The following is a 26,890-nucleotide window of genomic DNA, read 5'->3' as shown; positions in this document are numbered from 1 at the left end:
TTACACACCGATCGGCAATAACATGTTCCTCAATCTCGCTCGGCCTCAACCCACTTCCCTTCCCCGCTGCCGACGCAGGGTAACAAAATGGGCAACAGACGGTTTCCGAACACGGAACACAATTTGGCAAGGGAGGGAAATTTGGTGTGCATATACAAAAAAAACACACACACACACACGCACAAGCAGACACTAATCTGGCTCATCTGTTTCAATCTTATCTCCCTGCGTCCCGACCGACGCGCCGACACCCAGAAGCGACAAACTTTTTCCCCGCGTTCTGTGCCTAGGGGTCGGGAGTTTTTAAATGGTGCGGTGTAAATGATTACACCAAGCTCGCCCGGAGTCTGGGCGCGCACGGATTGAAACATGTGCGTAATGTGCGTTTTCCCCCCCTTCCCCAAGCCCGGGAAAAACTTATCTTGACTTTGATTTCACACCCGACCCCGGCGTTTTCCGGCTAGCGGCTAGCAACGCAGTAGCTCGGGCAGGAACGGAGGGGTTCGCGGTGCGGTACCGATTAACGATCAATCACTCAGCGGTCTAGGCAGCAAAGTCGGGAAGACACCGAGGGGACAAGAACAAACGGGACCGTTTTGTTGGGTGCCAGCTAAATATGCCCTACGCATTTATTAACTGGCTCTCACACACACACACAGTGCTTTTCTATCTATTCGATACCTTTTTTGTCGCTGCCGTTTTTGGCCCAGCACGGCGCACAGGTTTTTCCCTGCTGGCAGCACCTTACGCCTTAACGGAGGGAAAACAAGCAGCATGCAGCAGCACCATAGACAGCACTTGGTACCGGGAAAATGATAATTTTATAGCGAAATGAATCTGTAATACCTCGGCTAGGGAAAACCCCTTTTTGTCCCTGCCAGCCAGCAAGGGGACATCGCATGCTTATCGGTTGCTGTCGATGGAAATGGCGACCGAAACAGCAGCAGTAGCAGCAGCAGTGGGGTGCCGAGAGCGAGGCAAAAGAAAATAGGCAGATAATGATTATGCGATTTGGTCAGCGGCAGGCTCCGATGTACCGAGTCAGGCCCGAGCGTTGTTTCGCCGTCTGTTGTTTTCCCCCTCTATTTTTTTCCCCGATGGAAGAATGGAAGGAGCGCGAGCAACGGGTAAAATAGAAAACAATAAGCCATATGGGACCAATTTAATGGTCAAATGAATTTATGCGGTTTTTCGCACCAGAAAATGCGACCCGTGATCGGGTTGACTCGAGCTCCGGGGCAGCAGGAGTGTGTAAAACGTGTGTGTTTGTGTACGAAACAAACCAAAACGATAAAGACGCACCAAATCGAACGCACCCGACAAAAAAAGGGGGAAGCCCCCTCGCCAAAATCCAATGTTTGTTTGACTTATGGATGCGCAAGTGTTTTGTTTTGCGGTGCGACATGAACATACATATAATGAAAATTGAGTTTGTGCGCGCCCGAAAACCCACCATACGGGCGGAATTTCGACCGTGATTGCTCGTGCCGTGCGAGCGCGGCAAAAGGGTTTTGAGGGCAGAAGGATAATCACAGTGTGAAGAAAGCTGATGCCATAGAATGGGGGAAGGGAGTCATCCAGCGAAGAAACCAATATCGTTTGCAGAAGAAAAACTGTTTTGTAATGAGAATTTCGGCTGGCTCGTATCGCGCCACACGATCCAGTGTAATTAATGGAACCTGTCACCGAGCTACCAGTCGACCGGCGACCAGTGCTCAGTCGCTACATGAAAGCACCGAGCGTTGCCCACTGGAGCGTGTCATCGTATTTGATTGGCTACGAACGAATCGTGTCTGCTTCCCGCGCGCAGAGTATTTGGCAAGCGCACGGCTTGCTGCACCACCTGTCACGCATCCAGTTCTCGATTAGAAGGGAGCTCTCTGTGTGTTCGCGCTACTTTGTCGCTGACTCCTAGCGGCGGCGCGCCGATGTCTTATCTCTGAGTGTGTATAAATGCATTTAATTTATATCGTTGTGTTGAGATAAATTGTTCTCAACAATTTATGAATCAGCAAATACGTATAATTAACATTAGCGTGCCTCGCTTTATAAATGGAAGTTGGCATTTTTGATGAAGACATTTCTGGGAAAACGGTGTCTTTTAAAATGCATATTACATTTGTAAAACAAACGACTCCGCCTCTGTGTAGCAACAATCTGCAACAATTTCGGGTTTGTGCAAAGTGTGTAACATAGTGCACAGTGTGCTGCCTCTATTTATTTACGAAGGCGTGTGTAATATTTCCACATTACTCAAAACAAAGACCTCTTCTCTTCATCCACGACGGATTGCAGTCTCCCATGACGTGCTCATCCTCCTCCGTCACAAACCATGGTGTACTGGTTTGTGAGGGCAGCAGGTGTGTGTGTGTGTGTGTCCGGGGCATATCCTAGATCGTAAAGTAAAAGAAAATAAAGCGAAACGAAAATATTTTGTAATAAGTTGTGCACGCAAAATGCTGTGCTTTGGTTGGCGTGCACCCAGCTATTTTACGGTACACATTTCCGATCCCGGGAGGAAACGGACGTTCGGTGATCATATTCAAAACCTTGCACTTGCACGGGACGGTTGACGGGACGAGGTTTTGGCTTTTGCCATCACTTGGTGCTGGTGCTGCCGCTTGCTGCCTCCTGCAAGGAAGAGAAGCTCGATGAAGCGTGACCATTTTGAGGCGAACCGAAAAACGGATCTCCGGATGAACACACCCGCACCACGCAAACCGGATGGCTGGTGAACGGTTTCGAAAGCGATTTTCCGACGGCATTTTCGTACACCATCCAGGGGGAAAAGTGGCAGCAGAGAGAGAGAGAGAGATAGACAGGCAAGGGTTCACATTTCATCTCACCAATGCCGACGAGCAGGAGCTGCAGGGGGTTTTGGGAGGGTCGGGAGAAAAGGTGAACGGGTAGCGATTCTGTTATTGAAGAATGTTGCTTCCTCTCGTGCATTCCCTCGGAACAGCTCTACCCGTCGCACTCTGTGTGTGTGTGTGTGTGTGTGTGTGTGTGTGTGTGTGTGTGTGTGTGTGTGTGTGTGTGTGTGTGTGTGTGTGTGTGTGTGTGTGTCTGCGCTGTAATGTGTCTTCATAAATCTCAATTTAAACATAATCTAAAGCTCCTTTCATTACATTCACTTCAGGTTCGGCGGCCCTTCTACCCCCGACAATGTTTCGTCACAAACGGGTCGTACGTGTCGGAGCTAAAGTGGAGCTTCTGGTTTTTCGGGGGATTTTTTCGTTGTTGTTGGCTTGGTTTGGTTCGGTTAGGTCTTCTTCATATTCCAACCCAACAGGGGGGGAAACCCATCACGGGAGGGGTGGGAGTGCATGAGACGCGTTTATAGTAAATCTATCCCAGTTCCTGTTGGGTCCTAAAATGGCAGACTGGCGAGAGCTAATAAAACAGCAAGCACAGACGACGATGAGGAGAACGCTCGAGCCAGGGCAGAAAAACCGGAACCGGGCGAGTGTACGTGCGCAAAAAAACCACCCCTGGACGGGCACACAAGGCACACAAGGCCAAGATCGATAGACTGTGCGGTGCGAAATCTCAGTGGATAACGATAGATGATGGAAATGATAAGGGTTCATGATGTGCGCTATGATACCCATTGATGACCTTGATCATTTTCGGATGAGGTATTGATTTTTTCCCGCTTCATGACGGAAGCGTCAGTGCTGCCGGTTGAAGTGTGTTTCGGTTTTATGGCGATGCCGTTTATGGAAATGTGCTTCTTCAATAAGGCTGCTGCATCTCATCACGTGTGAAGTGGAGCAGAGTGACTCCTTCGCGCACTAACCTTAACTTCTATGGAATGATCTTATAGTGAATGGATATGCTCCACAAAAAAGGGGGAACATTGGTAGAATTATTATCCCAAATTTATATCTACTCCATCTCTCTACGTGGTTCTGACCTTGGTGAGATGTATTGGAGCGTAAACAGTTTACAAAATCCATAAATTCGAACTCTCGAGAACTCTCCGTTCCCCCAAAACACTGCAAGAATTCTTGATTGAAGTTCCTCTCTTTCTCTGTCTGTGTGACATTTGTTAGTCGCGCCAGATCACGCGAACAACCAGTTCCAAAACGCACTATTTAGATCCGCACCACTAGCTGCAGAAGTGGTTGTACCGAATCCTCTTAACACCGTTCATGAGTGGTCCGCAATCCCTCCCCAAAACAGCGCTATCTGCTGACCCCGGGAATTAGCCCACGGAATCACTGCCGCGGGACATCCGCCACGGGAGGCCCAAGCGTAGCGAGTACATGTCTGGAGGTTGCCGCTGCTGCTCACGGTGTTGCGCACGGCGAACGTAACGCTTCGCAGACAGGCCGATCCGCAAGCAACAAGCGGCAACCATCAAAAACACGGTGTTGATGGGATGCCAAGCTGCGTATTGAACGATCTCTCTGCTCGCCTGCCATCGCCTGTGTGTTGTCGCACCAGTATCCGCAAATGTCAACGGGGTTTCCACCCGCCGGCTTTTCGGTGCGGATGAGATGGTTCGGTGTCAAATGGTCAAATTGGCAGAAGAAAAAAACACAGCAGCACATAGAAGCCACGGGCTCTAGCCGGAAAAACTAGCGATGACGCTGATTGCTAGTGCTCATCACCGCGCAGCCGGGAGTGCTGGAACCCAAAATAGGACCAAAAAAAAAAACAATTTGCAACAATCCGTTGGTGTTAACAATTTGCTGGCGAAACAACGGAGCGCTGCTACTTCAAGGCCTGGAAGCGCTACACCAGCGGCGTTGGGTAACAACTTTCAGCTGGAGATGTCGTAATGTCACGCCGACAAACAATAAGGCTTTCTAAAATTGCTTCCCGAGCTTGTTACATCGGGTGGCGTAGTGCGCGTCCCGTCGAGTGCGTAATTCTGGGAATGCCAACAACCAGCCTCAGCCTCCTGAAGTGAAGTAGTAGGTGTCGAGTGAGCCGTTTGCTAAATGTTATTAGGACTTTGATGTTGTACTTCAATTAGACATCATTGGAAGTGATAGTTACTGTGTTTGCTAATTTGACAGCTTCAGTGGAAATAGCGTGATCGAACAGAATGGCACTATTTGCGGTTTGATGTCCTGAACGTGATTTAGACCGTTTGGGGGCAACTCCCATGAAACAGCGCGAAAGAAAATGTCTCTTTATTGGGCAAACTGTAGACGGTAAATGATGTCACGCTTCTGTTTTTGAAGATATCTCTGAGTAATTGCGAGCCACAAAGCCCAAAGATGTGATGCTGAACATGACCGAGTATCACATAACACCAGACCACCCAACCATTCAACCAGACATTCCCTATCGCGGCCGTACCTGAAGTGTCAAGTGTGTAATCGACAAGTAGAATTAGGGAAATTCTGTTGGGATGCTCAAGAACATGCTTAGCATTATGGCGGAGCGGGGTAATCTTGGAATCTACAAGAGGGCTTTGGTTTGGAGCACTTCCAACATTCCAGCAACAATGAAAACTTCCTTGGAGGCATACCCACTTATGGGTGCAGAAACAAAAGGTGTCCAATTTAAGCCTCCGTTGTATCCGTCAGGTGTAATGCACTACATCGCGCTATTGACTTTTGTCAATTGGAGTGCTTTAAATCCGGGCAAATCCATTTTTAATAGCAAAAACTAGACACTTGAGCCTCCTGCCGATGTAAACAGGTCAAAATGGTTCGGCTTTCGATTAGATAATTCCCAAAGCTAAAGGTATACTAGAGGGTAAATCTACAAAAATTAAAATTTGCTTCTTAGCTGGTTGAACTGTTGTCTCATTCCTAACAGCTGCACTGCTGCAACTAAAGCTGACGGTACGGTTCCAACTTGAATTGGAGCAAAATGATTTGCAATTGAAGCGTTTTTATCATTATGCGTCAGCGCTTCTGGGCCAGTAGGAATGCAAGATTCCAACCAATTGCCGTAGAACTCGCACATCTTGGTTGCCCAGCATCTCCGCAGCCGTATGCATTTGCATTTCGTGACGGCATCATCGGTAGTTGTTTTTCTTTTTTTACATCGTAGCTACGGCTTTTTTGTGCCTTCTTCCTCTTCTTTTCACTGCTGTCTCTGGTATTTAACTACCCTCGGACTGACAGTTCGAAGAATTATAACTTCACCAGCTGGCTCGATGTCCCGGTTATGTCCCGTGTACGCAGATATGCACCACCGCACAAACCACCGTTCTGACGAAACGCATTTGTGCGTCCGGGGGCGGTGGGAGACTAGAAAAAAATGCATCATTACCCGTAGTGTGTGTGTGTGTTGCGGGGAAGCCGAAATGGAGATTAACTGTGGTCTCGGTGTCTTCGGGTGTGGTTGCTTTTGTTTTTATTGTGTACGCGGTCGACGCTGGCATGCGTACCCCGCGCCTCCGGAAGGTTTTTTTGTTGTCCTTCTTCGATTTATTTTCCTCCCCATGAAGACAGCGGCGAGCACGGTTTTTCCCGTTTTCGGTGGGTTTTCGCTCGTAGGCAGAGCGGGCGTGGAAAGGGCGGCACATTCTCTGCGTGCCATTGGTAAATTTTATAGCATAGATTATTTTTCCCCTAGTCCCTACAAAGCGTTCTGTACCGTACCCTGCCGGTGGAAACAGCAGTTGGACGTGTTTTTTGGCGCATTTCGGTTTCGGTTTCTCCCACCCCTCCTGCACGTCTCTAGGCCGGGGTTAGATGAAGTCTTATTTTATGACTCTCTCGCTACGAACCGTACGCGCGGAGCATGCATTTTTGAGCATTTTTCCCCCCCATTTCGGTATCGTTGTAGCAGCGGATAGAGCTCTCTAGGTGTAGGCATACAGAGTGACTCAATTTTTGCTACACGATGTACCGCGCAAAGCGTGCTTTTGATTAGCCTCAGCGGTTCGGAGCGAACATTTACTCCTAAATTATGCGAAAAAAGTTGAGCATTTTGTTGTTAATTTTCTTCTCCTTTTCTTTCTTGTAGATTGAGTCAGTTTGGCACAAAATGAATTGTTTTGCTTATTAAGCCCATTTTGTACAACGATTGCATACTTTTAGGGGCAAAAAGCAAGCCAAATACAAATTACAGCTTGATAGCGAAACCATCTTTAAACAATTGTACGTACCAAAACACACAGTGACACCTGTAAAACAACACCCAGCTTCCCCCCCCCCCCACTCGGGTCTAAATAACTGTCAAAATGCGAATCCTCCCAACCGCGAGCAGAACCAATCGTTCATCACGAGCGCTCGCGCGCGCTCCTGCTGCATTGTTTTCGCTGCTTCTCCCCTCGCACAAACGGCTCCCACCAGCTTGCCTGGCCCACATTTCAGCAGCGAACACGGCGGACAGAATTAATATGCTTATCAAGAAATGGAGATGGAGTTTTGTACGCAAAACGGATAAACTGAACAAATAAACAGCGGGATAATTGAGATAAATTAATGGCCTCGTCGGGCTCCCTCCGCCGTGGAGCTGTCACCGTCCTGTCGGTTTTGCGTGTTCCGCTTTTGCTTATCATTTTGTCCCGCAACGAACAGGCTCCCCCCTGGGACGTTTCGCGACGGAAGGTGCACACGATGTGTACGTGTGCATTATTCACGCTTATCATTATTGGAAAAATGTAAAAACGTTGTGCGTCGACAAAAAAGAGGGACAGGCGGCGAAAACGGCAGCCATGGGCCATCGTCCTGCCCGAAAACGCGCGTACATCCTTGGCCCAGCGCCCGGGCGGCCATGGGAGAACGAATTTGCATGGCCCAGCTGCTGTGGCAAGAAGGGGCCTGCCTTATCCGGTCCCTACTCACCGTCATTTGTTTACGAAATCGTGCTCAAGCATCAACCTTCTCACACCGTCACGCTCAATCTGCGTCGGTAATTTGTCATTATGATGCGTTTGCTGCTTTTTCGCCCGGGGCTGGATAATTCTATCTGTGTGTTTGTGTGTGTGTGCCAAGGGTACCAGGGCAGGAAGGGAAGAACGCGTGGAAACTCTTCACGGCTAATTGATCACCCTTCGCCGCGAACGGTCGATGGTTTGTTATTATTTTGTGCGAGAGAATAATCGAGCCGCTCGAGCGAGTGGTTTTTGTGTGTTTGAGGTTTGGCAGGCAAAAGGCTCCCGGTAAAAAAAGGGAACCAACCTATGTGGGTGAAGGGGAGGGTGGCGGTGAAACAGGCCAGGAACAAATGGGGAAAGATTAGCCTCGCAGGAAGACAGCAATAAAAAAAAAAGGAAGAAACGACAACAACACGCTCGAAATGGAGATAAATGAGAGATGGGCACGCGGGAAAAACGGCAACTGCAATAAGTGAAAAACCGGGATGAAAAGTGGCCAAAAGTATAAAGTTGGAACGGTTTAAAAAGAAACCATCAACAACAACAACAACAAAAAATACACACGAAAGCTAACTAATATGCTCTAATCGTGCCGTAACGGTCTTCGGTGTTAAAAATGTTGTCAAAAAAAAAAGAAACTCTCCGAAATCCAAAGCATTTTCATACGCTAAAACAGAGGATGCGTGTGGAAAGAACGAATCCCCCACAAGCAACACTTTTTATATGGACACGAACAAACAAAAAAAAAAAGAAGAGGACAACAGAACACAACGAAATCGGGTTCATGAAACCAGCTCTGTGTTTTTCTTTTTTGCGCCCCACTGTGTCTGTGTTTGCCCTTTTGCGAGCAAACTTTAATCTAAATGTAAAGTTTGCCCTAAGCTCCTCATCAAGCAGATTAGCGAGGAGGGAAATCTGAACCGGCGGTGGTGGCAGTAACGTTGGGATATCTTTCGTGGTCTGCGACTTGCTCGGCCCTGTGGCTGCGAACCTGTCGTTGGAGCATTTCGGGGGTTTCTTTCGAATTTGTTTGGCACATTTTGCCACCAGAGGGCGCTACTGTACGCTTAGTACACAGCATTCTTAGTGCATTTAAACCTGCTGCACTGATTCCAACGTTCCTGCAAAGGTTCGAACGGCAGGTATGATATGATATTTAATCGACCCAAAGCCCGGCAGGGATTAGGGGCAGCAGCTAATTGATTAAAATTGTACCAGAGCTAATTGAGCAATATCGGTGCAAACAGCACGAATCAAAACACGCCGCAGCAAACACTAGCCGTACAATCACAGTTTCGAAATCACGGCCCCACGGGAAAATACAAATAAAAACAGGACGATAGGAATGGAAGCAGCAGAGACTAGACTGCAGGTTAACCTGTTTAGGGCAGTGCAGTTTCTGGCGAATCTTTCTCCCAGCTTAAACAACTGACCCTTAGAGTAGCGGGCTTCGGTAAATCGGTACCCACAAAACCGCACCTACAAATGCAAGTGCTTTCCATCCCTTCCGGTGCGGCATCCCGTACCGAACCCTCCGCTTAGCTGGAAAAACCAGCGTCAGGGCTTAAAAATCGTAAGCAGCAGCAGCAGCAGCAACAGATTCTGATGCTTGTTCTTCCCCCTACTATACAGTGACTCGCCTGCTATTCACCGCACTGCAAGGGGTTGTCGCTCGCGCGCGGCTAATATCGTACAACCCGACGGTATCGGTCGGCATTCGGGAGGGGTACCGAAGCCAACGCTGCAAAGGGAGCGAACTAATTGGACGCTATTATGTTTTTCGGATCTAATTTGTTTAATTGTGTGATAGCATAATAACGATTACATCATAATCATTCGGGCATTGTGATCGGCGTAGCAGTAGCAGCAGCGCGCGACAAGTTGTTGCCGTACCGCTTGCGGGCTACATGCCGTAGCCGCCGCTTATCGGTGTTAGCCCCGGGGCGGGCGCGATAAGGAGCAACAACAACAACAGCAAAAAAGAGCATGCATGCTCGCGCAAAGGGATGCGCAAAGGGAGGGTGAGGAAAGCAAAGACACAAAAACATGAGCGCCAAGTGCCCAAACAATGCGAACACTTGTCATGCCGTGCTGTCAATGAAGATTTCATCACACACACACACACACACACACACCGGATCGCTGCCTGTCTGTCCCTGGGAACTTTTTTTCCCACGTACGCCACTGGAGGGAAGCGAGCTGCAAGATAAAGCGCAAGCTGCTCTTTTCGCGCTGGACGAGTGGGAAATTGGAACGTTCTGATGGGACTAGAAACGCATCTGACTTGACTACACTAGCGGCGAGACAGCTGAGAATGCGAAAAGCAGATTTTGTGCTGCTCATTTGCATAACTTCAGGCAGTTTTTGACGTAAAACTCCCGCAAGTATGCAACTAGCAGCACAAAACATTCGTTTTTCGTAGCGCGTATCGTGTTTGAACACATTGGGTTCAATTGCACATACCGTAGCAAGTGGCATACCGGCCCACTTCCCCCCCGCTTCCATACCGCTCCTACCCACAATGGATGGTACTTACGCTTCAACTTCTCCAGCGGCTCGTGCAGCGCCGACGAATGGTGATGCTGATGGTGGTGATGGTGATGATGATGGTGGGCAGACAGGTCCGGGGCGCCGTGGTGCAGGTGCCCCAGCCCGCCACTGTTGATACCGCCCGGCGACATCAGGCTGGTAATGGCGGACGAGACGCTCACGCCGCCGCTGACCAGCCCGTCGTGCAGGCTGTGGTGCGTGTGGGGCCCATGGTGCGCCCCGGTACCGTGCAGGTGGTCCGCCAGCGTATTGTTCGCTCCCCCGGGCCCACCGCCCGTTCCGCCCGCCCTCCGCCGCCGCCACCGCCTCCCCCGGTGCCGTTGACGCCGACCAGGTCCTGCAGGCACAGGCCGGCCGAGTCGCTCATCGTGTCGCCGAGGCTGCTCGGGGTCGGACCGCCGGAACCGCCGCCACCGCTACCGCCGCCGCCGCTACGCTCCATCACGGGTTGCGGATATAGCGAGGATAGCTGGTTATGGCCACCGCCCGGGAAGATGTCCTTGTACGGCCGAAGATAAATCGTTTTGACGGTTTGCTGCGTACCGGGGTCTCAAAGTAAAGGGGAACGGCCCACCGCTGCTACCGGCTGGCGGGCTGCTGCTGCTACTGCTGGAGTTGCGGTACGGCTGTGGGAGCGCTGGTGGGACAGCTGCGCCTCCTTCTCGACCGTTGATGGTGGAATGCAGCGAGTGCGCTCTGCGGCCGTTGCTTCCTATCACCTGCATGCGGGGTGGTGGTAAACAGAAATGGTTGCGGAGAGGGTTTAGAGAGAGAGAGAGAGAGAGAGAGAGAGAGAGAGAGAAAGAGAGAGAGAGAGAGAGAGAGAAGAAAAGAAGGTGGTGCAGCTCATTAGTTAGGTGCGCTTGCAGGGGAAATATCGAGAACATGTGAGAAGCTTTATCGGGTTAGTTGACCGAAACTGAATAGATAGCAGCTCTATGTTAGTCGTTGAGACGCGTTTCTATTGTGCTTATCTAGCTTAGAACTCAGACCGATCAAATGGGCTTCAAATGACATTTTTTGCAATAATTAAAGTATTATTTGAAGGGCATGTTACAGTGCAACATAAACTCAAAAGTTAGTTGTCAGTGCAATCTATTTTGTCATAATTAAATAAGTTTGTACAGCCAGCAACATCATTGGACATAACTAAGCCAACGAGAGTTGCAGTAAATAAAATAAAAGAGGATGTCCTAATATCTTCATTTCTCTTTATATTTCGTTCATTAATAACAACCAAGCATCATTGCTTTTATTTGTTGTACCCAATAGTTGATTTTAAAAATAAGTTTTATTTACAACTTCTAAAATAAAGAAAAACTAAAATTATAATCTAACGTTTCAGCTTTTATCCCACTAAACACCAACTTTAACCAGCTTCAACTATTTTAATTAAAATATTTTTTCCTAAATTTCAACTTTGAAGCTTATGTGTCCATTCCATTTTTAGGCAATGGGGCCCTTTCCGTTTGAAGCTCGTTGGCTGAAATTTCAGCCTGTCAGCTGTTTGCATTGTATAGCAGTTTTCGAGCAGCTATCTGAGGGAGTATAATATACAGGTGGGCTTATCCCAAGGTGTATGAATTTAGAAGACTGGTTTTTATCGCTTCTGCTTCTGAATGAAAATTTTAAGAGTGTTTTGAGTATTCGTCAAGCCTCCAGAAAGCTCGTTGGAGCAAAAGTTTTCACTCGTTCTGTCAAAAAGTGATATTCAAATTTGATTATAAAAAAATGCTATGAGACCACCTGGACTACATACACTTTGATTCCAGATTCGATCACCTGATTTCATTAATGCACCTTGGGATAAATGTAAACAAAACCGTGTTTTCGAGCAGGTACTCGAATCTAATTCTTGCTTTGAGGCTAAAATTTTCTAGACTGAAAATCGCAGGCTAGTTTTTTGTGTGGTTTTGTATGGAGTGTTTTCATGATTTCAGCCTCCAACTGTCAAACTCCATACAAAAACTGACTAGAATCGTGAAGGCCCCCAATATTAGATATTGCGAGGGCCTCCTAGGATTACTACTATCTTTTTATGACAATTGATATTTGTAGCTGCAAATTATGTCAATACTTCATAGAAAACCATGCACTAAACCAGGCCTCAGTAGGCATTAATAACATAAAATCCTTTTTTCGTTGACATGCCATAAACGTAGACAAAAGTTATGGTGTTTACACACACAAATCATTACTGAAAAACTACACCCAACTACTTAAAGAAACGGAACGTAATTGATGGGGATCATAATTGAACGCTGGTCCTCTGGTGTGTAAAGCCAGCCACTGTACCACAGCTCTATCGCACCGCCGCCGTACATGGAGTGTTATTTGTAGACAAAGTTCTGACGCAAACCGAACAGTATCAAAATCAATACTGAAAACGCAATTTAAACTAATACAAACCGTTACAACTTTCGCGGCTGTAAGCTCCCTTCATCATTCCATCGCACTAAAGGCTGTGAATTTTAATGAATTTCAAAATGGACGAACCGTGCGACGGCAATGAAAACCGAAATGTAACATTCAAATGATGATTATTCTAATGGAAGTTTGCTTTAAATGGGTTTCGGTCGAGCAAATTTAAAGCCAAAAACCGTACCACCGGTTTATCCCGCGCAGCGCATTTACATTTCCTATTGCTTTGCGTTACTCCAACGCAACGGAGGAGTGAAGTGAAAAGGACAGCAAAAAAAAAAACAAACACACGATGGAACATAAAACTCTCCAACTCCAAGAAAGCGGGAAGCACCCGCTGAATAAATGAAAATAAATGACAAAGGAAGTGCATTGAGCACGGGCGGTTGATTGACGATGCCAAATGCGCCGCACCAGCGCCTCGTGGGGGGAGGCAAGGAGACAAGGAAATAAAGATGGCGTGGGCCTTTCACTTTCTTTTGCTGGTGAATTTCTTTTGCACGTCCCCCTCCCTCCCAGCCTCCATCAAGCCCGATCGATCTCCTCCCATGCCTTCCCGGGCACGGCGCATGCGTGTACCGTTCCGTACCGTTCGCCGGTGAAGAACGCTCGCGCCAAACGTCACCGTTTTATCAAAGCCGAGTGTCTCAACTTTCAAGCTCAATGATGTCCTTGACAGCGACGCCAAAATCTTTAGCCCCCCCACTAGCACTCCGTGGCGTGCGTTTGCGTACTGCGAGCGCTGCCCTTACTGCGGGTGGCCTTTTCCGTTTGCTGGAGCTGCCACAACGGTTGGTAGCGGCATTAGATTGGTTTTGTTGAGCTTTTTTCCTGCTCTTCTTGTTTCTCTGTTATCTTTTCCTCCATTTCTTTACAAAACGTCAATGAATGGGGATTAACGTTAATTAAAAATAATTTAATATGCCCAAACCGTACCCATCCGGGAGGCTATTTTTGCCAGCGCTGTCCCTTTCTTTACACAACCACAGAGATACAGTCAGGCAAGGCGTGCAAGAGCTCCAATCGGCGCATATAAATTGAACCAAACTCCCCCAAAAACCGTCTCCACGCCAAACTACCTGGGTCGAGCTTGGTGGCTGCAGAGGCAGGGCCAGTGGCAGGGAGTGAAGCAAAAAAACAACAAATCGAAAAACCCTTTTTCCCCTCCCCCGGAGTATATACTTATTCTAGCGTGGGTTTGGTTTGGCCCCTTTAATGTGCCCCGAAAAGAAAAGCATGGCCTCCGCCCGGTAATCTCTAGGCGCCGTAGGGTTAGCGCAAGCGAAAGGCGGCCTAGTCGTCGGGATCCCTTGCGCTCGATTCGCAGCATGGGAAAGCACGGGCAACCACAGCGGGGAAAATGGTGGCAGGCCGGGCGCGAGCCCCTGGGTGAGGGCGGTAAAGCAAAATAAGTTTTTGGATGAAATTCGAAAAATATCAACCAACAATCTTAATTCCATTGACAGCGCAGCATCCCTGCGTGTTTTTTGGTTGCCCAATGGGTGCGAGAGCGAGACCGGCGAGCGAGCCCGAAAGGACGCAATGGTACGCCCGCACGCCCTAACACGGGGATGCCCCTTTTTTGAGGGGGATTTTCCACCCCGAAGCGAACCCTTCCAAACACACACATTCACACACACACACACACACATAGCGATGGTGTGCGCGCGTGTACGGAATTGGTGGATCTGGAAATTCGTTTGAAGTGAATAAGGATTTCCCCAAATGTCAAATGCCAGTCACACGTCTTGCCGTCTCTCCGGTCGCTTCCGTTGCGTTCCGTTCCGTGCGATGGTGCCCCGTTTTTCGCAAACAACACACACACACAGTAGGTGGGTGGACGCAGAGAACTGAGTTTTCTCCCCCAGTTTCATTTTGCCCTTGCCCCGTGCCCATTTGGGATGCTAAATTTTCATTGCAAATGGAATGGAACGTTAAGGATCTTGCGCGAGAGTGAACAGTTCGGAGAGGGGGAAGGGGGGACAACATGGCAGTTGGCGGAGATGGCTGGGTGATTTTACTTATATAAATGTGTTCCAGCATTACAAGTAAAGATGGCGGGGAGATAAAGAGAGAGAGAGAGAAAGAGACGTTGGATGTTGTAAAGTACTCGTCTCCGTACAAATGATTTGCTATAAAATTAGCTCACTTTAAGGCAGGCAGGTTAAACTGAATGGTTTACACTACAGCCGCGTATCCGCTGTAGTATTTACACACTCTAGCAGTGCCAAGATTAAATCATTTACTTCAACCAGTTGGGCTTTGACAGAGAAAAAATGTGCCAACGAATGTGGAAAGCGAACAAAAAACGGGGAAATACACCCAACCTACTATATTACTCAACCAAAACCCGTTGTATTATAGTATCACAAGCACCTCAACCGGGTGGCATAAACAGCCACACGACGGCACGGCGTTTCGGGTAACCGCACACACTCACACTCATACACACTGCCACACCGGATTTTGGAGATGCGAACGAACGCGAGTCGTCCCGCCCCGGCCCCGGCAAAACGGCACACTCGCTGAGCCCAGTTGATTGAACAAAAAGATAATTGGATGTGCATTATGCTTTCCGTTTTTCCCAAGCCCAATCCCGGGGGCAAGGGTAGAGCGAGCACACAAACACTGTCTCAGGGTTTTAGTGGCATGATTCTGTTTTCTAGTGCTTCACCTTCTTTTCCCTGTTTTTGGGGAGGTATGTCTTCTTTTTTTGCTTTGCTTTGCCTTGCTGCTACTCCCTGACTAAGGTTCGATGTCGTGGTCGTGCGGTTCAAGAAAACAGAACCATGCGAATAAAATGGATTACTTTCCTTTTGCCTCCCCATCCCGTTGCCCTGTTCCCTTTTTTTTTGTTGCTTTTCTAGTAAGCAACTAAACCACTAGAGGGCGCTTGCAGGGTGGTAGCAGGTTGAGGGGTTAACAATAAACATTGGAAAATTCACTGGAAAAATAGTATTTTCCCATTGCGCTCACAGTACAGCTGCTGCCAGGGACGCACAGAGGGCACCCAGTACGCTTTTGATGGTTGGCTGCAGATAACCGAGGCTTCAAACACACACTGGCAGGTTCATCTTCCCGCATTTCGCCTGTCCTTAGTACACACACACACACACACACTCACACTCGAACACACTAATGTTTCAGTACATAAATTCTATCTACATTGATCGGTTTAGTTTTATATTTGCTGGGCTTTGCTTCTTCCTTTTGCCTTACTGCTCTACCGTCTTCCAAACTGCACGAAAGGGAAGACAGTTGAACTGGTGAACCCGACTGGAAAGATGTCAACTCGCCGGGTGGCATGTACACAGTGTAAGGTCGGGTTTGCTTTTTTTTCATTCTTGCCGCAAGCCGCCTCAGTCAGTGACATTTGTAGTACATTGCTCGGCTGGCATAAAATTCATTTAACTAAGGGTGATGTGTGTCTTTTTCTTTCTTAACGAGCCATCTCTATTGTTTCTTTTTTTTGCTACCTACAAAAAGGATTCTAGAGGTGAATTTGAGCATGAACCTTTTAGTATTGACAGGCAGCATATCTACTTCTGTTTCTTATCTTGAAACAGTTATAATACTCGATTTCCATGGATGCAATTACAATTAGAATGTGAAATGGTGAACATTGAACATTTGCTTATAGGCATGATTGTTCAACAAAGGACCTTACAATATTGAAGCATCTTTTTTGTCATCTTAAGCGATACAGCCGTCCTGGCGAAAATAAATGCATATGCCACACGCAATTTGACACACAAACTTATTTGTAAGATCACAGTAATAAGAGTTTTAAGTGACGGTTTAACAGTAAACAAATAGTTTAGATTGACAGTTAATAAATACAGGTGTCCCCCGAGATACGACTGCATTTGAGACCCAAAAAATGTCCCAAAGCAAGGCGTTAGTCGAAAAAGTCGTATGTCGAATATCTATGAATATAAAGTTTATAACCGAAGTAGAAGAGTTGGAATCTATGACATCGTGTATTTGATGTAAAATAATGTTCGATAATGTAATAATTATATTCCAAAAGCCGTACACAATATAGATATTCAAAATCGGATAGTTAACAGCCCAGAAATTCAAAAAAAAATACTTCGATTTCTTGTCAATGACATCTTTAAACTGTCAAAATCAAAATCGTCGTATCTGCGAATCGTCGTAACTCGAGGGGGTCGTATCTCGGGGGACGCCTGTACTGCCATAAACCATCAAACTAGATTCATATACAGTTTTATAGCAAATCAAGCACGGAAGAGATGAAAAGTTCGTCAAAGCAGAATTATAGTTTTCGCTCAATAAAACATGAACCTAACTGTGAGTGAATCCTTTTGTTGCACGATAAATATCCATTTCACTAAATTCAACAGCATGTATGGCTCACAAATACTTTGTAATCAATATTATAGCTACCTTAGTAATATAATTCTCACAATAGCAATACGATGGACAAAATGTAAAGAGAGCGCGATCTCAGTTACTATGATTTTTGGTAGATAAATTTAAATAAAATATAGTTAAATTATGTGGAGATGTAGCTATAAGTACAAATGAACAATAACTTTCTACCAGATATGGTATAAATAGTGACCAAACTAATCTGTCCTGCTAACGCTATTATTTGTGCTTTCCAACATACCAAATTATTGATACTAAAAAACTAACTCAAAATCTTTACCGCTGGTTTGCACAACTGTCAAAATGATTCACTAGTCTGCACAGTTCCGACGACAACTGCCGTAAGTACACTGAAGCGGGCAATTTAAATGTTTTCTAACAAGCAATACGAGCGTACGGGTCTCCGTTTCCAGCACTCAGAAGCGAAATTGAAAACACACAGAACATTGCCCGCTCCAGCACTTAATCCGCAAACGTAAACTTGCGAGAAACAGTTGTGGCAGGATAGTAGTGCGGTAAGTAATTTCAAAGCACCTTTCACAAGGATGGTTCTCCCAATCTGGGAAAGAAAGTGGTAGCGTACTATCCGGCACTACCGAAACCTGATTAAAACATAGTTTCTGCTTGGATGAAGGAGGAAGGGTTCATAGTAACACAGAGCGCCGCACACGACCACATATTACACACTCGTAATCTCAAGTTGGAATTGTTTAGGTACAAGGCAAAAGGAGAGCTTATGAATTACCTATCTATCCTCTACCATCTTGAATATTGAGGGTTAGTACAGTCGCAATAATAAAGAAGATTATTAACGGCTGCAAGCGCTCAGGAAGAATGTGTTATAGTGTATCTTCGCCCCGGGGCCGAAGTACACAGTCGTGCCATCGCGCTTGTTTCCAGCTACCCAAAGTGTTGTCTTTTCATTGCCCCGAACTCCTTCGCACTCTCTCTCTCTCTATGGCACTCAGTCCAATCCGCTGGAACCAGTGGCTAGAACCATGGGAAGTATCCTCGTGCGGGCGCTGTGTGGTGTACGGAAAAATTGCCTTCAAGAAGAAGAGCGATGCCCCGGCAAGGAAACACAACAAAGTGTAGAGCATGTACAGACACGCCATCTCGGTTCGGCCTGCTGCCGTCCCGTAACCCTACGCTACCGCAAATGTCCCCGGGTACCCCGGGGCCGGGCAAGTAAAACGAGTCAAAAATATGGCTTATAAAGTTGATAGGATATAGTTTATGGTTATGATCTGTTTTTATTTCCCTCCTGCCTAGTGCTGCACGCTCCACTGTCTTACACAGGGCATGTGCATGTGTTATACGACGGGTATTTATGAATGACATATGGAGGAGTAAAGTTGAGCCGCCAAGACACTGGGCCGAAAAGGGAAACACAAATTTTCTGAGCTGCCGCTGGGTAAGGCCGCCCGGACACGCCACATCTGTCCCCCTGCCTTCCTATGGTGCCCCATCGTCCGCGCCCCTGTGACTGTGTGTGTGTGAGTGTATGTCCTGTCTATCCCGGGGGTGAAAGTGGGCGATACAAAACCTTGGGGATAGCATCCACAGCATCCACCGTCTGGTGGCACTGGGTGGCCTTTAGGAGTTGCAGAAGATAAAAATAAGCAACCGGGTACGGCATGGCTCTCTACCGTCCTGCGAAAAGAAGTGGTAAAAAACGATAAAATTTTCAAAGAGCCTAGCGGTGGGTTTCGTTACGGCCCGGTTACGGCTCGTTTTGTGTAGGGGGCGAGTTGCTGAGTTATAGGGCGGAGTTCCACGTCGTTAGATGTATGTCGACAGTTCCAAGGACGACGTTCAATCAACTGCTTCACGACCGGCCCAAGAGGGCAATTTCGAGATCTTTAACCATCTTTTCTTTGGAGTTTTTGGTTGTCGTCTTTTTTTCGGTTGGTTTTGTTTGAGGCCCCACTGGCACTAAACAACGAAGAGGAACTTTGTTACCCATTTCGGGCAATTATGCTGTTGTGTGCTCTTCCTTGCCGGCTTTGTATTGCTCTCGGACGGTGAGGTGAAACAGGAGTCATGGTAATGAAATAAATTTTACTTTTACGTCCTCCCCAAACCTTCATCCTAACCCCCGCAACGTCAACGTGCAAAGTTTGACGAATCTTTTTGCTCCGGCAGACCGGTAACGGTTGTGCCTTAGCTGGCTTTTCGGAGCCCCGGATGGGCTAGATTATTGCACCGCAAAGACTCGTGTCAATCGTTACATGTTTTCTTTTTTTCTCTTTTTTGAGGCAAGCGCAATTGGAGGGCCTCGGTTTTATGTGGACATCTTACAAAAAGAGTGTAGCCATTTTGCTTAAATCCTGCAAGAAAGGTGTATTATTCATGCTTCGCTTTCCATAACACTCGAGCTCGGGCACCCAAACAGTGGGTCCACATTTAGAGAAAACATTAACGTAACCATACTCAAGGTAGTGAAAGGTAAGACGCCCCTGTTGTTCCCGTGTCTTGTTGTGTTTTGCAAATTCACCAATAAAGGCTCGAATGTATTATGTCAATGTATTGCAACGGACAAACTTCTTTATTAGCATGTTTAATTCAATGTGATGGGAGTTGAAACGTACTTTTTTACGAACGAAATCATGTTTTCAGATGATGATTCCATATTTCCAGCTATCTTTTGGGCACTTTAAAATGTTTAATGCATACTTTACTACTGTACTCGGACCATTCCATTTCGAATCATTCCACATTATTCTGCATGTTCAATGTAATACTACTTTAATTATAGCCAACCCCGAGCACGCCGATCGTGTGGCTTAGTTCCCAACCCAAGTGGCATTTGTTCGAAATTCCAAACAATGTAGATTTGTGTGCGATTAATCCGGTTTAAAGCGTAAAGATTTCATTAGTGTGTATACTGGAACATCTTCTATCATCTTCTAAAAAAAATTGTTGTGCCATATCATTATGGTATTATTCAGAATAAAAATTGCTACACAACCAATCAAAAGAATCCGTAACGTTATTGACCCGGCGGAACAAGAACGATGTAATAAAAAAGACACATCATGGGGCCCTTCACGATTCTAGTTAGTTTTTTGTATGGAGTTTGACAGTTGGAGGCTGAAATCATGTACACACTCCATACAACACCACACAATAAACTAGCCTACAATTTTCGGTCTAGATTATTTTAGCCTCAAAGCTATAATTAGATTCGAGTACCTGCTCGAAAACACGGTGTTGTTTACATTTATCCCAAGGTGCATTCAAGAGATCCGGTGATGGAATACAGAATCAAAGTATGTGTAATCCAGGAGGTCTCATATTGGATTTTAAACGGCCTTACGTTGGTGGGCAGTTTAAGGCTCCACTTCAAAGGAAATAGCACGAAAGTCCGAATGTAGTGCTCGAACTTACTTGGTGGGTTACTCCAAGTTAGTAAGTGTACAGTTTTATGCAATGTCCTTCGAATCAAAACAAAGTCTTGACGCCCGCGAATCAGGAATTCTTATTAACGATGGAGAAAAACTTTCATGCTACGCTGTATTATTCTATGCAGCACTAAAATCAACAAAACAATGTTAAAAAATCCTATTCTTCCCTTCAAACATTCTACGGGCTAAAATTTTAAAACTAAGTTAAGTTCAATAACCTTAGTAAACTCGAAGAACTAACCAATCATCCACAGTTCTTCGGTGTATCTTCGCTATCACAAAGTCAATCAAATGCTCGGTACAACACAGCTCACGATGCAATTGTTTTGATTTCTGCACATTTCATGAGAGTGAAATATTGTCCTCAAGCATGTAACCATTGCTGTCAAGCACACAGCTTGCGTGGGATCAGTGCTTTGTTTGACGTGTCGATAAACAAACGTACTACGTTTGCCATCGTTTGGCGACAAGCTGTCGCCCGGATAGATCGTAAGGAATTGAAGCAGATCACGGTCGCCGGTCGCCGAGAAGCACAAAAGTGAACTCGGCAAAGCAGACACGACACCACTAATCGAAACACGCATTAACACACCTCGTAGGGCCACTCTCTTTAGCATCCGCTTCTCGAGACACGGCTCGGGAATGGTGCAAACTGTCCATCCAGTCGTGTCTTAGCGGGCCGGCTCAAGCGACCCAGTGCATTAGGTGCAACGGATCATCGGCACAGGTCGTTTACGCGGACCACGCAGAAAAAAAGACTCTCTGTCAACCGAAGGTTCACACAATCCAAACGAAAAGCGAGAGCAACAACACAGCACACACAACACCAACAACAACAAAAACTAACGACCGAACGACATCAGGTATAACAACAAACATGCCGAGTTCGCTGAGGCACTACCGCACTACACGTTGCGTTATCTTATCGTTGCGTGTACATGAGAGAGTAAGTTTCTTTTTTTTTTGTCGTATCATTTTTTTCCCTACGATACCTCCAAGATTCATTTGTGTCGGCTGTCGGGGAATGGTACAGCGTCGGCCGACGGATCGACTAAATCTAGATAATGGAGCAGCGCGTACGGCGCTCCAGATTTGCTGTACCTCGAAATGACGTGTAAATAGTACACCGTTGTATTGAGCTGTGTTGTTAGTGCTTGTTCTAAATGTGTTTCCGATGATGAAAAAATCGAAGCAAATCTCTCATATGGGTTCACTTGCTCAAATGTAATCGAAGGAAGTGCGATGCAATTAACACCAAGCAGTTTTACTCATTGTTGCCTACACCATAACAAAATTAGTATATGTAAAATTGACACTTGAACGGTGTTGTACCTCAACTTTAATTCTAAACAGGTAAATTTCCATTGCTCATAATCTTCCTGTCCTACGTATTGTATATTTATAGTATACTTTAAGATGCATTGAAACACAACAATCTTATGTATTTTTAAAATGCTAATAATCTGTCCCGTTTTCTTTGGAAAAATGTGGAATACAACCAAACAATATCCGTCAAAAATGTAACACTAATGCAACTACTAAACGTCAATAAGCGTAGTACGTAGTAAAAAGTGTGCACCTTTCTATCACTTTAGATACATTTCACTGGCAACCCAGATCAACCCTACCGCACTTCAGAGAGGAGTTCTTTTTTTGTTGTTGATAGCTTTATAAACGTTCGTTTAAAGAACGGTTAACCAGCGCCATGTGCGTTTGTGTGTGTTGGGGGCATCGCAGTCAGTTTGCCCGTACGGCCCCTCGGCCGTTAGACTTTTTCACTTCCCATTTCGGTGCTATTTCACCGCGGGCGAAAAGGAGAAGGCGTGAGCAAATATTGATCTACCTTTTTGTTATCAAACATTACCCCGGGAGATCTTTACCCAGTATTTGTGCTTTCTCGCGCGCGCGTTTCGCTGCACCGCTGATGCACCCGGAACGGGGGCAAAAAGATGCACCCGGCCCGACGGTGGCGGAAGCATGGTGCCGAGTACGGTGGGAGAGACCGCGCAAAAGGCGAGAAAGATGGGTACAGCAACACGGGACCAGGCGCCAGTGTGCATACAAGAGTGGTGGCTCACTGTTAAGAGATAAGGAATAGCCTAGCTACCTGATTACGGATAGAGAATGCGCTCGAGTTGCAGCAGCAGCGGCAGTAGTAGCAACAATAACGTACCATGCCAGTCAGACTATTTTAACCTTATTTATCACAGTGCACGAGAGCGCTAACAGATTAGGAGGTCTAGGAAAATTTAGTTGTACCACGAAAATGTAAAATAGATAAAATATCTAAACGTGTCCATCAAACATCACAGCGCTCTAATTGAAGATTTACGGTTAAGTTGGTTATCATAAACGCAAATGATAAGCACAATGCTGCCGCACACTATATTAGAGCCTCAATTAGCACACTGCCATATCTGTTCGGGGCTGTGCGGTGGGACAATTGCTTAGAATCACATGACACTGAGCAATACGTTTCTAGCTCATCCCTTTCTTTTAGACCTTGGTTCGACTATCTTTACTTTCCCATAATCTTTATCACTCTTGGGCAATGTCAAACTCATAATGCAGTATACCGAACTTCTCCTTTATCTTGTTTTTTAATATAAAAACATATTTGCAATAGAATTGAGAGTGACCTTTTCTTTTCAGCCAGGGGGTTGTTAGGGTAAACAAACAATGGGTTCCTTATCTCCAAGAAGTAAGTAGTTCTAAAAATCATACAATCAAAAGCTGTGTATCAGGAAACTGGCAGACTCAAGCAGATGTTCCTTGTTGATCCGGGCAATTATCCGAATCATACGGAAAAGTGTCAAACAAACCCACTCTAAATGAACGGAAATTGTATTCGTTTAACAGCAGGTTGTTAGAGAGGTCTCAGTTTTTATTGAATATTGCTTTCGTTTACTCAAGACATTGCTGTCAAATTGGTCTGTCACTGTTCTTATTTTTTGAAAACAAACACCAACGAGAAACGCAAGCAGCGGTACAAAAATGTTAAAAATGTTACTCGTCTTCTATTGTTCTTCTTTTATTATTTGATTCTGGCAACATTTTTCATGAGAGTACTAATGTTTTGCTAAGCCTGTCGTGGAAGAAAACGGTTCTATAGTACTCCCCTACTCCTAGTGCATTTTGTTATTCCCACACTCTTAAGTGTAATAAATGATAATAATTCCTTTCTTTATGTAATTTCTTGTTATTAGTGTATTATTTACTATATTACCGTAGAACTGTAAAACAAAATACTTTCCGTAGCTCCGATCTCACGGAAAGTTGTTTAACAAACCAGTCTCCGTTTGAGTCAAGTAATGCGTATGTTTGACAAAACCTTCCGTGCTGTTAGAGATGTCAAACATGAGATGAATGGAGTTGCCTACCACACATCATAACACAAAATCAACATTTTAGACACATTTTCTCGTGTCAATCAAATCTCTGATTAATAAACGCTTAATATCTGTAAAACTTATTCTGAACTAATCAAACCAGTGTCGACGTTAGAAGAAATCGGCTCTAAATAAGAATTGAAATAGCGTCGGTGTTACGTTAAGCTGCACGCCTACTAAGTACGCCATAACAATATGGCTTCGAGGGGCGTGTTAATAAGGCATGCTATTCTAAGCTCCCAGAATGATCTTATTTTCTCATTACTGTTTGCTCATATGTTGTTAGCTATAATTTGAGCATATTACTTTGATATCTATTTCAAAAAGCCCTATTCAACATAAACTAGAATTCTATAAGCTCATTCTGTGCCAATAGGGGGTGCTGATTTGTTTTTTTCTGCAACAAAAACTACTAAAACTTGTAACCAACTGTGCAAACACTCAAAACAGCTACACACAGATCTGCTCTTTTGCTACGCAACCTGGACAACGCTCATGTGCTAACCTGTCCAGGAATTGGAAAGGCGGGGCGGTTTTAGTGCGGCTCCATTATCCCTGCGCGTTACCTGGACGTTACTAGTGCTTGCCGCTGGTGGCCAGTTGATTGAAGAGGTCTGCCGATAAGCACTCATCTACCTGCGCGGTTTGTTGGACTCAACCGAAAGCAACCGCCGGCAGTCATTTCGGATTGGTATTTGTGGGGATTGATTGTGTGTTAGACAGTAGCAGGCTCACCTTTGTGTTTGTCTTTCGCGTTACGGATACGCGCGCACGCCAGCCACTAATAGAGCCACCCCCCGCCGCACAACACCCAGCAGCACCCAGTGTGCGCACTACGGTTCGTTTCGGGGGTTTTGCGTTACGATTTGCGCAACTGCTCGCTGGGGAGGGTGTGGGTGAGGAAGAAGCTTTTCTTCGCTCCGATCACGACACGCGATCACAACTAATCACTGACACTGGCACAGCACACACTGAAACTCAAGTACGTACCGCCGGCCAGAAGCACAGGAACGAACTAAAGGTTTGCATTTTGGTTTTGTTGGCGGGATTAAGATGTTGGAGAAAATTATACATTAGCAACAAAACAAAAAACAAATATATGGAAACGAATAAAGGATTAAGAGTGTTGTTGTAACGGACACACTAGTGAAGCAATAGCACACACCGAGCTGCTCCCGTATGGTACTGGTCGTCTATCGACACCGCTGGAAATTACACGTTCAAATGATCACACACCAAGACTAGATTTTGCTAGGTTGTTGTGCGTTCATCACTGTTTCGCGCCGATAGCGAGTGTGTTTCGTGTAAAAGAAAACCCTCACCTAAAGTTCCCAAGTGGATTTTTTGTTTACCTCGGATGATACTAATACACACTACATGCACATGAACGTCACGCGTTAGGTCCTCAAAGTTTGGCTATAATCCACGTTTTTGCACCACAATCGTAACGTTACAGGTCCCGAGTGTGCGATGTCTTATACATCCCATCCAGCCACACTGCCTACTTTGCAATGCAAGTTATATAGCAATAGTGCACACGTGTTGGCTCAGGCCCTACCTTCTGAAGGTCCGCTAGTATCTCGAGATAATAAATCAACATAGGTGGCTTTCGCTTTGTTGATTGATCGTTGTCTTCGGGTGTTCCCGCAGGTCGAATTGGTTGTAGTTTTGTGTAGCTGCCGTATTTTTCTTTGCACTCGCGCTAAATCGTCCGATAACCAGATCGTGATTTGTACTGCCACTTTTCCTATCAATTACGCATCTTGTTCCCCACGATCGCGAGGTCGTCACCCTGGGGGCTAAAACACACACACACTAACCCTACGGATCTACACAGCTTCCTTTCGTTTGTTTACGGCTGTGAACGATGTTTTTTTTTGCTGAGGCGCGCCTCTGTATGTTTGTTTTTGCAGTCCCCTCGCAAAGCTCATTAAGCGCTTAAGCCACCTCTTATTCGACCGCGCACAACGCTCGAGAGCAACCTAAATCCCAGCTTAATACGGGTTTTTTTTTCTTTTCTTCTTTTGCTTCTTCTTCGTTTACCTTCCCGAAGTATTGCTTGACGTTGGGCGCTGTTCTGTAACACTGCCCCGGGGAGCGGAAAACGCACAACATACGCACTAGCGCCGTGAAAAACACACTCTGCCGCACCGCTACACTAAACACCAGGGAACTGCGTGCGTACCGTTGTGCGAGCGCTTCGGTTGACTTTTCAAGTAGATTTGCTGCTCGCTGCTCGTAAGCAGCGCGGCCCTGAACAGAAAACACGTACGTCGACACGGATGAAGCGCAAACGATAGATCAAGCGGACGACGATGAGACCACTAACCAAACGCGACGAACTGTACGGTGCATGTGTATGGCCGTTTCGCTGCCGGGCCCGGTGCTAGCGGGCAACCCCTACCCGCGCCGACCAGAAGGGGTCCGGGGAGGGGGAGAGGGAGGTGGCGAGCAGCTACCGATATTGGTTGCCCGCGGGCCCCCTTCCCTGTTGTGCAGCGCAACACCCGCCACTCACGGCCGGCCGACGGCGTGTTCGGGCATTGCGTGTGCTCTCGCTCTTGCCTGGGAGGAAGCGAGAGCACGCGACACGCTCAAACTACGCCGCGGCACTGCCTCAAGTGGCAGTGCGAGCGAGCGAGCGCACAGCAACGTGTGCACGCAGGCCGCCTATTGGTCCAACTGTCCCTTGCACAATACAACGCCCCATTTCTTCAACGTCGCTCCGGGCGGGAGGAAAGGGATCTTCTGTGCAGGCTTTTCCTCACAGCGAGCAGGAGCAGCAGCAGCGGCGACAGGGTTTGCCTCTGCGTTAGCGTTTGTTTTCTTTCCTCTTGCTCTTCGCACACCTTCCCTGTCCAATGAAGAAAAACTCGAAGGAAATCCCGCGGGCTAGAGCAAACAGATGCTGCCGATGGCGTGCAACGATGTTCGCA

General features: G+C 46.4%; 1 protein-coding gene across 1 annotated transcript in view; it reads right to left on the bottom strand.

Moving 5' to 3' along the window:
• The window catches only part of LOC120905904 (pituitary homeobox homolog Ptx1-like), a 54,343-nt gene extending 28,024 nt beyond the window's left edge, over positions 1–26,319 (bottom strand). The window contains 4 exon segments of the mRNA XM_040317217.1: positions 10,329–10,629; positions 10,632–11,061; positions 24,690–24,969; positions 25,998–26,319. Of these exon segments, the coding sequence (XP_040173151.1) occupies positions 10,329–10,629; positions 10,632–10,784 (454 nt within the window). The 5' untranslated portion in view covers positions 10,785–11,061; positions 24,690–24,969; positions 25,998–26,319.
• Positions 26,320–26,890: the final 571 nt, after the last annotated feature.

Source organism: Anopheles arabiensis, chromosome X (assembly GCF_016920715.1).
Source record: "Anopheles arabiensis isolate DONGOLA chromosome X, AaraD3, whole genome shotgun sequence".
Taxonomy (NCBI): domain Eukaryota; kingdom Metazoa; phylum Arthropoda; class Insecta; order Diptera; family Culicidae; genus Anopheles; species Anopheles arabiensis.
This window is presented reverse-complemented; position numbering and strand designations above follow the sequence as displayed.